At 46.6% G+C, this 14,500-nt stretch overlaps 1 protein-coding gene across 4 annotated transcripts; it reads right to left on the bottom strand.

Moving 5' to 3' along the window:
• Positions 1–1,491: 1,491 nt before the first annotated feature.
• Positions 1,492–14,484, bottom strand: SMIM1 (small integral membrane protein 1 (Vel blood group)). 4 transcript variants are annotated; one of them, XM_073316387.2, is made up of 4 exons: positions 14,412–14,484; positions 9,854–9,980; positions 7,276–7,411; positions 1,492–6,039 (listed from the first exon to the last, which is right to left on the bottom strand). In XM_073316387.2, the coding sequence occupies exons 3-4, from the start codon at positions 7,377–7,379 to the stop codon at positions 5,913–5,915; spliced, it is 231 nt and encodes a 76-aa protein (XP_073172488.1). In that variant the 5' UTR covers positions 7,380–7,411; positions 9,854–9,980; positions 14,412–14,484; the 3' UTR covers positions 1,492–5,912. The 4 variants fall into 4 exon arrangements, with proteins under 4 accessions (XP_073172488.1, XP_073172490.1, XP_073172491.1 ...); XM_073316389.2 differs by lacking the exons at positions 9,854–9,980; positions 14,412–14,484 and adding exons at positions 7,651–7,724; positions 9,688–9,769; XM_073316390.2 differs by lacking the exons at positions 9,854–9,980; positions 14,412–14,484 and adding an exon at positions 13,954–14,036.
• Between the last annotated feature and the right edge of the window lie 16 nt (positions 14,485–14,500).

Here is a 14,500-nt window from a genome sequence, read left to right as displayed (position 1 = left end):
TTCATGCCTAAACTGAAGTAGCAATGACCAAGCCAGTGCAGTCTGACCACCCCTCATTCCTCTCTCCCTCGCTTGTAAGCTGAGTCAGGCTGAGCCTGGCAGCCACTCAGGGCCTGCTCCAGGGGAGCTTGCAGACCCTGGAGGGCACTACTTAATAGGTAACAAAGGAGGTGCTAGGGCTCAAACAATCTTTTTACTTTCATAACTGATGGCAATATGAACGGCCATGCCCAGAGGTGTCAGGGCACAAATTAAGCACTGCTGCAGGGCTATGTTACTGCTTGGAAAACAAGCTTGTGCAGGTCACTTGTAAAGTGAGCCAGGATTCCTGCTGTTTGCTTTCTGTGCCCTGAGGGCTGACCCTTGTGGCCCCTCACAGCCTAGGCTAACTGCAGCTGGGTGCATAGTTTCCTGGCAGATGTTCCCTCATGTCTGGGAGCTGAGTGAAGGAGCAGAGCACGTGGGTGCGGGAACTAGGGCTGGGCAGGTGCTGCAGCACCCTGGGTTACGCTGTGAAAAGTTGGCTGGTGCCGTCAGAATGAGCCGAGCATTATTTCGCAATTGTTGAGAATTCCAGAGCTGTGCTGTGAGCAGGAATTTTGCTTTTGAACACACGTGGTTTACAGTTTCATTAGCTCGCTTTCAGCACCCCTACCATAAACTCTGGCCTTCCCCCCCCCCCCCCCCCCATTCCCCATCCAGCTGGGAGCGGCTCCGCCATGGGAGCAGCCGGTAAGTGAAAGCATGATTGTTCTGCCAGGCTGGCCCAGGAGCAGAGGAGGAAGGTCCCTGCTAAGCAACGGGGACTCCCAGAGCCGGCTGGGGCTGGTGCTCCAAGGCAGAGGCTCCCCTGAAGAACTCGGCAGGGAGTGGGGGCAGCCAGCCAGGGGAGGGGCCCTGGGCATGCGGGGGTTGAGCCAGTGGAGCCTTGCCCGAAGGAAGAGCAGGGGCACTGCTGGCCAGGGAAGGAGCCAAGCAGGGCTGTCCCAGGGCAGCCGGATCTGCCCAGCCCCCAGCTGGACCCTGATAGCACATCTGGGAGTGGCTCCTGCAGATCAACCAGAGTTGCTTTGCCCTGGGGAGCCCTACACTGGAGCCGAACACCACCATCCTGATCGTGCAGCGGTGCGGCAGCTTTGCTGGGAATCCGCTACATACCCAGTGCAAAAATACTCCAGCCCAGTGCCCTGGAACCTTAGGCCCTAGGCTCATGCTCTGGACAGGGAGAGGGACCAGCCTGCAGATTTTCCACTGGTGAATTTCCCACTCCAAGGTGCTAGCAACATAGTGATGTTGGTTAAATAAATTATCCAATCAGGGAACAGAATCAACACCCTGTGACTACCCCAGCCCAGTGCCAGTTGGCAAACAGCTACCTGCACCTGTTCACTAATGTTCAGTCCCAAAAGTTTATAAGTAATTTCAAATACGAAACGTACCACAGTTCACCGTTTCCTTGCAGACCGGTCACCCGGAGAAGCTGAGGCAGACTCAATTATCAGTTATTTTATTACAAATAATTCCCCTCAGCATGACCTGGAGGGTTTGGGAGCAATAAAAAATTATCTTCGTGTGGCGTAAATCAGCATTGCTTTGTTCACATCAGTAAAGTTATTCTGATCTGTACCAGCTGAGGAGCGGGCCCAATGTATACACAGTGAAATACGTAACCTAGGATCGTAGTGGGCTTCAGAACTGGGACCAACATGCGATAGTTATTGGTGCACTAGAAAGATCCATCTAGATGGAGATGTCTTGCTGTAAGTGGAAATCAAGGTGGAAGACGATCTTTCAGCAGGACAGTGGGACATTACCAAGAATGAGCCTGTCACGCAATAGAAGCCATCGTTATTAGCAACATTTACTTAATGGTGCACAGATGGGATTTTTTTTTTCTTTGTTTAAATCGATGTTTGACACGTAGGAAACGTGCTTCCTAAAAGGTTACAGCTAGTTTCTGGACCAAGAAAACAGGTTGACAAGTGTCCTTTTAAAACAAACAAGAACTACAAGCCTGTAGCATTCAGAAGCTGTGGTGGAAGTGGGATGAGGGTAGAGTCCAGTTTGGCCAAACTGCTGACTCATACTTTTAAGCAATAAAGCTCCTGAGCAGTACATCTTGTTCCTTGGGAACATGCCACTTTTATATTTGGGGAAAGGACTAAATATGTAATGGACCAGTTATCAAGATACAGCTGCAAGTGCTGTACCAGCAGGTAGGTGTTACGGTTGCATCAGAACCTTGGCCTGTGATATTCCCTCCTCTGCAAAACTGCTTCAGCCCCTAGCAATATGCCAGAAACTGGCACAAGTTATGTCACAAGTTATGTCCTGTGTGTGCTATGTAATAACTGTATTTCACAATTGCTTCCACACATTATTACTGTCAGGCATGAGATACAACAGGGGTCAGCACATAAAATACCTTAGCTAGATACTGGAGTGGAATTACTCTGGGTTTATGTAGGTGTAAGATCAGAAACTGGCTCAATTTGCCACACATCAATTCTAACAATGATCTCCAACGCCAAAGATTGTGTGCTCTCATACAGTGTTTTAAAATGCAATCACTCCTCTTCTGATAACTTTTTTCTCGAGATTGCTTGGTTCAAATCTCAGCCAGGTCAACAGCAACCAAAGTTACCACTCCGTGGTAGCCTGTGTGAAATTAATTGGGTGGGTCTGAGCCCAGTTGCTGGAGGGACAGGTGATCACATCACAAAACTATCATTGCATCCAGCACCCATTAGCTTCCTTCTTTGTGGTCTGTTGGAGGGAGCACAGGATTGCCATCGAGGCTGAACTCTCTGCTTAGACCTAAAAGTACCCCTGACTGATGGGTGTCAGCTGTGCAGTGTGGGGAAGTTGGCACTGTTGCTTCCTGGGCTCAGAGGACGCTAGGCTCCTGCCCCTCTGGGTTAGCACTTTGGACAACCATCGACTCAGGGCCACAGTAACTGCGTCAGACGGTGTGTTTGGAAAGAGGCAGCTCCCATCTAGCAGCACCACATTTTAAGGCAAATGAAGCCAGCATTAACTCAGGTTAGTGAAGGCTATTGCCAGAGGAGAAATCTCAGGGTTTGTACAGTCTTTCTGCTCTGTTGCTTTCTTCTGGCTGACAGGTTTAATTGTGCTTGCTTCTTTCATTCTGGTCAGATGATCAGGTCAGGAATGTATTTTGCTCATGAGATAGCTGGTGAAAAGTTATTTTGAAAGCCAAGATCTCTCCTCTCATGAAAAGTTAAGCAATGCCATTGTAAACAGGAGAGGAGGCAACGGCTGCCAAATTAGACCTACCCCACAGGTGTTTACCGTCACTGTAGGGATTGCCAGACAGCCCAGCTGGGATGAATCACTCTCCTCTGATAAGCAGTCCTGTGAATGAGTTGCTTGGAGATCCATGGCTGAAAAGCAGTCTGAGAGCTTCCAGCCTATTAAACAGCTTTTACCCTCCAAAACTCCCAGATAGCCCCACAATAATCAGGATTCTGAGCCCTACGTAAGAGTGGCCTAGGGATCAGTGACACTAGTGAGCAGATGCAGAAGCTATTTCAGGGCAGTACATGGAATTGTGGGTAGCAGCAGCAGGGGAAGTTGAGAAATGAGTACAATGAATATCAAACCCAAAGTGCTCCCTTGTCTCATCCTGTCGTTACCCTGAAGTCTCCAGAGCACCTGCCCTGACCCAGTGCCCCATTCTGTGTTGCCCTGCTCCCCCAAGGCTGCAGATCAGGTTTCATTCTTTACCAGTGACTTAAAAAAACCAAACAGACCCCTTGGTAAATAAAATACTCAGTGCTGCTTTAGTTTACAGTTTGTGCTATCTAATGTGGCTTCTCTGACTGTTCGATGTGGGGGCTGGCCTGTCTCTTCCACAGATGCATCTTGGGCCAGTCCATCCAGAGCAATAGATACTGCTGACAGCATTGCTCAAATGCTTTTCCTCTCCCTTGTGTGACCTTCCACAGCACAGATCTGGGTTGACTCAGCATCTTTGCTCTTACAAGCATCCTGTCGAAAGGCTCCATTGCATGGGCTGTGGTCCAGTGGGGAATGAGGGAAGGAAGCAGAAGTTAGGAAAGGCAGCATGTGCCTGAGGGAACCCTGCCTCCTGGGGGAAGAAGAGAGGGATATGCTGATGAAAATGACATGAAGAGAACAACGGCCTACCACCATTTTGTTTGCAAACAGCCTTGAGTGGGGGAAAGAGAACAGAATCTGCATAACTTTGGCTAATGCACCAGGCTTGTACTAAATCCCTGAAATAACTGCATCAGTCTCTCCCCTTTGCTTAGTTGTGTCAGGCCAGGCTGCATGCATGCACCTCGTGCCTGGGAAAGCATTAATGCACATCTTAGATAAGATCTACCAGCAGGGCCTGCCTGGAGGATCGGAATTGGGGTTGTGCTCAGATGGGGTGAATTATTCTTGTCAGGATTGTTTAGAAGAGGCATGAGCTCAAATCTTTCTGCCTTGAGTGGGGTGGGGTTGGAATTTGGATCCCACCCAGACTCTTTACGGGGAGCCCTGGACCTTCAATTAGTTGAACCCCAAATACATAATGTACAGTCCCAGGGAGCTCCAAGAGTAGAGTTCCCTGACCTTTCCTATTCAAGCTGCAGTTCACAGGAAATTAGTCTAAGACAGCAAGATACACTTCAGTAGTCTCCCCTGTATATGCCTTTCCATTGAGACACATATTCCAGCACTGATCAGAGACATGGGCAGCCTGTTGGCTTTAAATCTCCTTTTTATTGCTTAAAACAATTTGACTTTGTTGCAGAAATATGCAGAGCTTTACATGCCTGCTGCACAGTTTGAAAATCTGTGGGAGAGCCCTGGTCTGGAAGAGAGTTTTCTAAAGGAAACATTAACATGATTATAAAGAGCAACCGGTTCCTTTGCAGGGGGAAGCCAGTGAGGTTATGATTAAAATAAAGGTTCCCATCACACTGGTTTATAATGAACCCAGCTACGCTGGAAGCTGGCATGCAGCCTTCCTGAAGAGTTAGTAGAGGGGTTGTGTGCAAAAGCCTTTAATCTTCCTGGCTGACGTGACTGATAGAGCATAAAGAAGTTTCAAAGGTTGGTTCAGCAAATCCTGTGAATCCAGGCACTGCACTCGCAGCCTCTAGTAAAGTGTAGGCTAGAAATAAGGGCTTGAAAAGAGAAAGATCCCAAACGTAAGGGAGCAGCACCTTGCTCCTGGAAAATTCATAGTCAAATAGAAGTGTATGTGTGTCGGCCCAGCGATCAACAAAGGGCTCCAGTGACTGCTAAGGAATTTGGATTAAAGTCTCCTGCACGTGCAATCAGGTGCACAAACGGGTTGGGTGCCCAGTGACAGGTTTGCTCACACAGCTACCCATTACGTGCTCACAAAATGGAGGTGTTTTCACATGCATATGGATGTTCCAGGAGGTATGCAGGTGCCATTAAGAAGCTCATAGAAAACATGCCCATGCAAAACCGGTACCCAGATCCCCTGCTGATGGGGGTGTCATAAGGGGTAAGGATGGAAACCGCAGGACCAGGGAGGAGTTCTCATTGCAATACAGGGCATTTTGGCAGCAGTGACAGGTTTTGGAAACAGCACATTTTGCTGATTCATGAGGGAGAGCACGTCCCTTTCTAGTTCCCCCTTTGCCTTTGTTGAGCCTTCAGCTGCGACTGTACGATCAGTTCTCTCGTAGGCAGCAAGACGTGCTGCATCCAGCACTGGCTTTGTGCACCTCCCTGATGCTGATGGTTCTTTTTGCGTGCTCATCTGACACATAGTGAAGATTCCTGCATCTTGCATGCATGCTTGGTGACTTGCCTGATTGCGGGTGGGAACTGGACAAGGAGGTTTGGGATTACCGCACCAGAGAAATCCAGGCCTGGGGTCCTGCCGGTGAATTTCACTGTTCCTTCTACTTGCACTTGTGCACATAGTAACCTGTCACGTAGCCAATGACAAAAACCGTCCAAAAGAGGATGTTTCCTCCAACCACTTTAACTGCAATGCCGATTTTCCCAGTGCACAGCTTAGTGTAGATTCTGGGGAGATAAACAGGGATAAGGAACAGCTGTAGTCATCCTGGCTGCATTAGCAAACCCAGTCAGCTCTACTTAGCCTGTTATTTGGCTGGGAGACCTGCTGTCAAACTCCAGGTTGGTATTGGAAGTGGTGCTGGTGATTCAGGAGGTGGCACCCAGTCACTAGTGATCAGCTGCCCTGTGAAAGGGGCTGCGAGGGCTATGCCATCTCCTGGATGAAATATAAAACCCAGGGCCTGACTGCTTGTGATCACTGAAGATTTTACAGCATCTCTCCTCAGAGTAGAAATCTTAGCCCTAATTCAGGGTACAGTCCACCTGGAGTAATTAAACTTTGTCTCCCTCAATCTTCCCTGAAGCTTCTGTTCAACACAACATTCTTCACAGCACTTCCTGAACTGTTGTGTAGCGTGGCTGTGTTCTGGCAAGAGGTGGCTGGTTTTAGTGGCAAGTGAAGTGATTCTAGTTTATTGTAAAACACGTTAGGGGGAAAGGTGTTAGAGAAATAAATGTTACTATTATTCTTACAGAGTCTACATGGGGGGAGAGAAAGGTCGTATATCTCTTCCTTTCCATGCGTTAGGGTGAGTGGAGGAAAGAATCACGATGCTGTAAGCCACTGAGTCACTGTTTGCAATTTTCTAGAACAAAGGAATTATTTAGAATTGTGTACAGACATCTTAGCTTTTAAAATCGTAACGTGGCAGCCAGCTATATCTGTAACTTCAGCTAGATTGTGAGTAGAGCCCAATTTCTCTGCTTTAAAAATTCCAAGTTTGGTTCCCATTCGGAAATCAATACTCAGGCATTAATCTCACTGACAACAGTGGCACTGTGTGATTGGAACCTTTGTGTGTTTCTGCGCTGCTATAAACTGAGAGACAAAGACAATCCTGGAAGATTTGACTCCATTATCTTCCAGGAGGTGATCTGTGTTGGCCTTGCAGAAATGCAGTTGGTAGATCCTGGGGAACAGTGTGTCTGGTTCTAGGACCATGTATGGTGGATGTAGGGCTACTCTGCTGATTGACCATGGGCAGTCAAACCGTGTGGGTTTCTGTAATTCCAGCACAGAGGAATAAAAGGTTGACAGACTCTCTAAGGCTAAGGAGAAGGACAAGAGGGCTTGCAGGGAGCCTCCATAGCTCAGGAGGAACACCTTGGCAAGAGGAATAGGTTCTGGACAGCTATTGTTGAGTCTACACCTCTTAGGCAGCCGAGCCACAGGGGTCTCACCTTTTACATCCCGACACCTCAGCAGTGGATGTGTTCACGCTGACTTCATCACGACTACTGTCATTCCACCTGCTGTACTGAACACCTGTGTCTTGAGGCTGCATCCTTCCAAGGAAAAGGTTGAAGGAAAAAGACTCTAGGAAGGAGGCAAAGGCAGATACAAGTTAAGCTGATGCCTTGACAAGAGGAAAAACTTAATGCAGTTTCCTAACTTTTGTTTATTCTCCTTTATTCCTTATGAAACTGACAATGACAGTCAATGATGTGACACCGGGCATGACCATGTGGGGTTACACTCTCTTACTGACTCCAGATCAATAGCTGTCAAGACTAATGAGAAATACAGGCATAAAGTATTGAGACAGCTATACGTACCAATTACTATCAGGGTTAAAACGGAATCCCTCTGAAAAGTCTGACAGGACTTTGAACGGGAACTTTGATCAAGCCTAAAAAAAAGTGGATGGGTGACTGTGAAACCACTCCTGAGATTCCATTTATTGATCTAAGTACATCAATCAACTGGGCTCGTGATAATTTTATGTGTAAACACCTGTTCATTGGGAATTAGACTGAGACTATCAAACCAATTCACCCAAGCAAATAAACCTACAATCTGGGGTGAAAGGCTCCAGCAAGTCATTCAATCTTATATATGCATTTGATTCGGGTCCAGATTCCAAACACCCACAAATCTTTGGAAGGCTTAAGAGCCCCCTCTCCCTGCAGAGTAAGGACTGCCTAGCTGCTGCCCTCCACACCCCAGAGGTGTCTGCACTTCAGTAAGGAGATGTATGTATGTCCCATGGTTTTTGAAGCATATTGGGATTCTCATGGTGAAAGGTCCCCCTACAGAAACGTAAAATTTTATTTTATGAAGCCTACCTAAAATTCTCACCAAGACTGAGTTATCTAAAGTTACTCCTTACTCTCTGTCTTGCAATGCAGGTTGTCTGTTTCTCATGTCATAAGCTCTTCCAGACTGAGAGTACCAGATATTTGTGCCTTGTAGAGAACACGCCATCGACACTTAACAGATAATGCTTTACAACAGCTAATTTGCAGTAATTTTTAAATTCTCCTGTTGTTGCCACCTCCTTTATGACCCAGCCCTCCCGCTCCTGAGACACGGCGCGCAGCACCCAGTGCTGTGAGACAGCCATGCCTGGCAGAAGGGAGCTAGAAGAAAGGGTGGCCCTATGGGAAGCAGCACAAAAGAAAACTAGAAATGCAACTAATTGACGTGTGTCTGGGAAAGAAAGGGGACCTGGAACGCAGATGGGGCAGAACTGGGAAGGAGAAGATGGGGCAGGACCGAGAGGAATTATGCTGCCTGGGGGGTATTTTCAATTTGCCCTTTTAACTGTGATTATTTTCACTTGGACCCTAGCCTATGTTTTGTAAATAGAGGACTTTACGTTCTTGGCATTGCTGACATAACAATGTCCCTGATTAAGGTCCAAATTCTAAACCTGCTAGTGCCAGCAGTCGCACTGGTGTTTGCTAACGTACCATGTTAGCGATGAGACCCAGCAGCTCCGTTCAGAGTTCTGGCTCTGCGATCTAAATGCCTCTTTGTGCATATCCCTGTAGCATCTTGCAGGTTTTTAGAAACATTTACTATCATCTGCAACTTGGCATGAGCCTGGCATATTGTGAGGAATTTTTCAAAATATTTTTACATTTTTAAAGATGCCCCTTTTTGACCAGCATGGTGCCGGATCAGATTGGGTCAAAGGTGGCTTTAATCCACTTTAGCATTTGTCCAATCTTGGCGCTGCTGGAAAGTGGGTTAGAGCAGCCTGAAGGCTGTTCTAATTCACACCCATCTCCAGAGGCCACACAGGACTATCCCAGACTAACAGCCAGACACAACAGTGTCCTGGCCAAGCCTCCTCTTTGCTAGGCTGCACCTCCTGTGCTGGAGAAGGGGAAGCTGTGCAGGGCAGGAGGCACCCTGTGCCACAAGAGAATTCCTCCCTGTCAGGGGACTCTCCACTGCCTGACTTTGCTGGGTTATATCAACACTCTGCAGCTGCAGCCCCGCTGGGAATCTGGCCCCTGGTTTTCAATCTGATGGTGTTTTTTTCACTTATAAAAGCCATTGTCCCTGTACAGGGGTGACACAAGGAGCCTACTCTCCTTTAAAGTCCCAGGGAAGGACCCAGCACAACGTCAGTCCTTGCACTTTGGGATGTTGAGGAGCTGCTCCTTTCAGGTGTCTCCCTAGCTGCCTTCTGTATGATTTCCAGATCCAAAGGTCTCACATCCTCTCCAGGGATCAGTATATTCAAATAACATATTGACCAGTTGGCTAGAGCAGACACATTACTTCTGGCTGAGAGATTTTTAAAATGAAGCCATATTGCCTCTCTCCATTTCCCCCAAACCAACCAGTAAAAAGTAGTTTACCACTGGAATGGGCTTGGATTTTATACTCCTCCTCTCCTCTTAACGTCTGCACAGAGCTGGGCTTCAGCAAGTCTACCCCTGAAAATTGGGTGGAAAAGTGAAAAAAAGTAAGAAAAGAAAAGCGAGTTTGCCAGAGACTGTGTTTAAAGCTGCAGCGTGCTCTCACCTGAGGATCAAAGTCCTTCTCTGACTCTGCTCCACACTGTTTCTTGGAGAAAAATAACCCTTTGCCTTGAGCTCTTTCCTTGCTGGGTTGATTGTGAGCTTTTGAGCCTCGGTGTTTCCTGCGTGTGCTGTTGTATTAAACCAAGATTAGAGGAGGAGCAGGGAAGGAGGCGGGGCCCATCAGTTCAGAGCCTTTCAGCACAAAAACACAGGTGCCAGCTACAGCTGGCTGACTCCGTACATTCTGACCTAAGCACCAAATTGCTGGGGCAAAATTTCCACAGTTCCCACATGCAAATTCTTTAACCCCACTCCATCTGAAGGCAAATGAGGTGCATGCAATGGAGAATGCATGCCAAAGGCTTGATTTGAGGAAGGAGTATAAGGGTTACCACCAGAAACATTGACCATTGGATCTGGCCCTTCCTTTATTTCAGCATTCTGACCTCAGTGCCATCACAGCATTGGGATTCCAGTGAAAGGTGTGCATGGCCCTGGGAGAAGCTGGACAACAAGCAGGGGAAACTCTTGAATATTCTGTAATCCCTGAAATCCTGCCCGCAGCCCTTACTCCTCCTGGGCTAGATCCAGAGCTTCTCATTCTGTCCTCCACTGACATAATGTAGTTATTCCAGATTTACATCAGAGTTGTGAGATCAGAATAGGTACAGTGCATCAGAGATCTAGTCAGCACTATCAGTCTGAAGCAAAATCCTACACTTGTACTTCTCTCTTTAATGGTGCAGATTAGGGAACTGGGCAGCTCGGGGGAAGGTTGCTGATGGGATACAGAGCCTTTCACACAGCCAGATTGCTTGCTGCAATGCAGCTCTGGTCTGTTGTTTCCAACTGAAGGCTGTCTGGTGCCCTGTCTGAAATCAGGCATAAGCCCCAGTTCAGTACTGAGTGGGCAGGTGTCAGCATCCCAAAATCACCTTTACAACTGGCAGCTAGATCATCCATCTCAGCAGAGAGGGCACACTTGAAGGGGCCTCAGAAATTAACTCCTGTCTTGTCCCCAGAGATAGTCCACTCCAGCCTGGAGTGGAGGCCCAATGTCAGGGTTCTACGGCGCTTGCCCATGTAGGACCCTTAGTCCAGCATCTCTCATCAGTAGTCAGTTCACAGAGAAATGCAAAAAGGAAGTTGATTTTGTGTTTGGTTGTATTAGAAATATTAAAACTGAAGAGAAAAGCAATGGCACATCCCCCACTACCATCGGCAATGGTGTTTTCCAAGAGACTATCAGCTGTGTGAAGACAGCACCTAGAACAATGCAAAGATCAGACTGAAGAGGGCAGTGGCAGACATTAGTCATGGAGATTCAGCCTGGTGCTAAGCTCACGAGGAAAATGTACTTTAGCCTGGTTGACCTTTGCAACAGACCTCTGGATGCAAGCATTGTAGAACACCAGGCAAAGGGCTGGGACTGCCACACGGGGATGCATTTCATTTCCAAATAACTATGAGGCAACCATCTGAGTTGTGAATTTATTCTTCTGTTCTGTAGCAGAGAGGTTTGTATCCTTAGCCTTCCTAAGGGCTTTGGGTTTGAATCTCTTGTCACCCTGTGCCCTTTTGCAAAGTAGGAGTGAAATGGTACAAGTGAGTGGAGAATCCTAATTTGGCAGCGTTTCATCACCACTTTACACTGGTGTAGATGAGGTCACAAGGTCCAGGCCCTGAAGAACCAGACCTTTTATTTACTGTGACATAATTCAGCCAGAAATCTCGTACAGATGAGGAGGCTGTTTTATGCATTTGGAATAACTTTGTCCAATGGGAAATTCATAAGTGTGGATCTTGGTTGGGGTAAAACACAAACATGCAATTTCGATTTGTAACTGGCTTTGGAGCTACCTGCTGACAGCACGGAATTGGCATGATGCACACGGGGAAGTCTTCCGGGAAGTAGATATTAGGGTATTTGACCTGTTCTGTTAGTTAGAACAGAATAATCATGTGCATGTCAAGGAGGTGATCATCACATTGATTATGGAACTGGTTTAAAATTTTGGTCACAAAGGCAGGTTTCTAGTTTGCTGTTATTAATGGCAATAAGGTACAGTTGAAAAGTGACTCTGTAGAAATGACAGAGTGGGGTTCCGTGTTTGTCGCTCACTTTGCAATCCAAAAGATTTTATTTTTCTAATCGCCAGCCCTGCAAACTTGTCTTGGTATCTGAAAATCAAGCTGGTTTTCTATGGCTCACACATCGCTGACAAAAAAGATTTTGCAATGGGAACTCAATTAATAATTCTGCTAAGGGAACATGAGCCAGAATAGAATCCAGGTCCCGCTCTCAAAGCTGTATGAGTGCTACAGAGCTAAAAAGTGCAACCTAATTTTAGCCCGTGAAGTCAGCAGACATGATTGAATAAGCACAGGCAGATTAGCCGAGTAAGGAGGCATCATTTTTACCCTTAAGAACCACACTTTAAAATGCACAGCTTGGTCCATGTTCCTTATCTTGAACTGATAATTTTAATTTAATTTTGAACTTTAATTTCATACCAGAGATAAGAGACTCTAGACCAGGCCTTACTAAGGTGATTACTTCACCGCTAGAGGGTTAAAGTAATTTGGCCATGACATTTGAAATGGGGATCCAGGAACACACACCACCTACTGTGTTTATTGCAGAGGAAAACTGAACACTAACATTTTAAGGGCCAGATTTTCAGCCCAGCCCTGAGTCTCAGTCTTGCAGGAACCAAACTGCAAGGACAATTCTTCATCGGCAATTATTTGTGCTGGCATTTTAGGCCCTTGTAGATGTCTAAGTTCCCAGTTATACCCATAAATCTATTATCCGCAACTTGTGTCCACTAAAACGGAGACCAGTCTCAGAATCTGCACCTAAAACCTCACTAGGATGTTTAGGTTTGTAAAGACATTTCAGGCTTGTCTACATGGTGGGTTGCACTGGTTTAACTAAAGATGTGAATTTAAACCAGTTTAGTTGAGTCAATGCAAACTCCTGTGTGGACACTTATTTTAAAAAAAAGAGTGGCTTATTCTGGTTCAGTTTAAGTTGATAAGGAACAGATTTCAGCTAACCTGAAATAAAAGCTGGCTTTGCAGCAGTCCAAACTCCATGGTGGGTTAGAGGGTGCACAGCTGAATGGGAGGTTGGCAGTGACACTGTATGAGAGCCTGGCACAGTGGCTTAGCATTAAGGTTGGGAAAGGGGAGACTGATTACTAAAGCTTAGATTGCCAGCGCTAGTGATATCTAGCAGTGGGTGGGAACCATCCTGTTGTACAATATGCTCAGAGATGACCTGGATGTGATTGCTAGAATCTGGAAAGTTTGGAAGGCCTGCTTGTTTCAGGCCAGAGAAGCTTGGTGAGCCAGTGATTATGCCTGCACCCTGTGTTTAAAAGGAGCACAATGAGCAGCAATAGAATAACCTGGCCAAAGCAGGTGGTGTGCCCACAAAGGGAATCATTTTCATTTTCTAGCTCCTCTTATCCAAGGACCCCCAAAGCACTTTGCAAACTCACATTAACTCTCACACCTCCCATGTGAGGCGGAGATTGTTCTACAGATGGAAAATCCGAGAGAATAAGTGATTTATGGCAAATTGAGCGCTGATTCCAGTCCCCAACTCCAATTATGAGACAACAGTGTAGACTAATTAGAGATCAGCTGGCTTAACAGAATGCAGTTGAAGTCCGATTTAATTGTTTAATTTGTCAATAAAAAACAAAACACCAGAGAAAAACCAAAATGCAACCAGGAAAGAACCTCAGGGGAAAGGGCCTTTCTGACTCTGTGACTCAGCTGCAGGAATCAGCTCTCAGCGTACAAGGCCCTATTTCACAGGACTCTTTTTGTTGGTCTTAGAATTAGGAGAGGACAGATTTGCTGGCTCAGTGCTGAAGAGAGACGGGACCTTCACACCCTTCTGTTTCAGCATCTGATGAAAATCCAGCCGCTCACTAATTATTCTCTGGAAATCAGACATATTCACAGGAGAATCCAGCATTAGCCGTGGAGGTGATAGGATCGTTAAACTTTTCCTTCTCCCCTCACCTCTCTGCAGGTCCCCAGCTCAGGGGTCCAAGCAGAAGCATCATTCCACACTGAATCACATACCTGCATAGCCTCTAGTGCCTCCTCATCGCTAATTTCAGCTTGGGGGGATTTGGAGCCTGCAGTGCTGTATGTGGCCTGAATTATTTTGCTTCGAAATCTTTCAAACTTTGATTTTAAAAAGGAAAAAAAAAACTACCTTAGTTTAGGCTGAAGAGTTAACCAGGTTTCTCCAATTAAAGAGGGATACTGTTTGACACAAGCAAAGACCTACTCTCACTAGAGGGAGAATTTGAAGCAACCCTTGCTTTTAAGATATGCCAACAAGAGGGTTGGTATGACAGCTGGCATTTCTGACAGGTTCTCATGTCTCTGAATGTCCCCAGGAGACCAGTAAAGGGCAGGACTGAAATTCTGCCCTGGGCTGAGTATGTGCAATTCCAGATGGCTTCACCAGAAGCCCCACACAGACACCTAGTGGCAACGTGTGTCTCTGAATTAGTAATGTAAGCAAATCTGACCTGACGTTGGATGGAGTTGCACCTGCTTGCAGCAGGTCTGAATATGGCCCTTTAGGAATAAATCTGGAGAAATGTCTTCCCATGATGGC

This window comes from Lepidochelys kempii, chromosome 18, assembly GCF_965140285.1.
Source record: "Lepidochelys kempii isolate rLepKem1 chromosome 18, rLepKem1.hap1, whole genome shotgun sequence".
Taxonomy (NCBI): domain Eukaryota; kingdom Metazoa; phylum Chordata; order Testudines; family Cheloniidae; genus Lepidochelys; species Lepidochelys kempii.
Note: the sequence above shows the minus strand (reverse complement) of the source record. Positions and strands in the feature narration are given on the sequence as shown.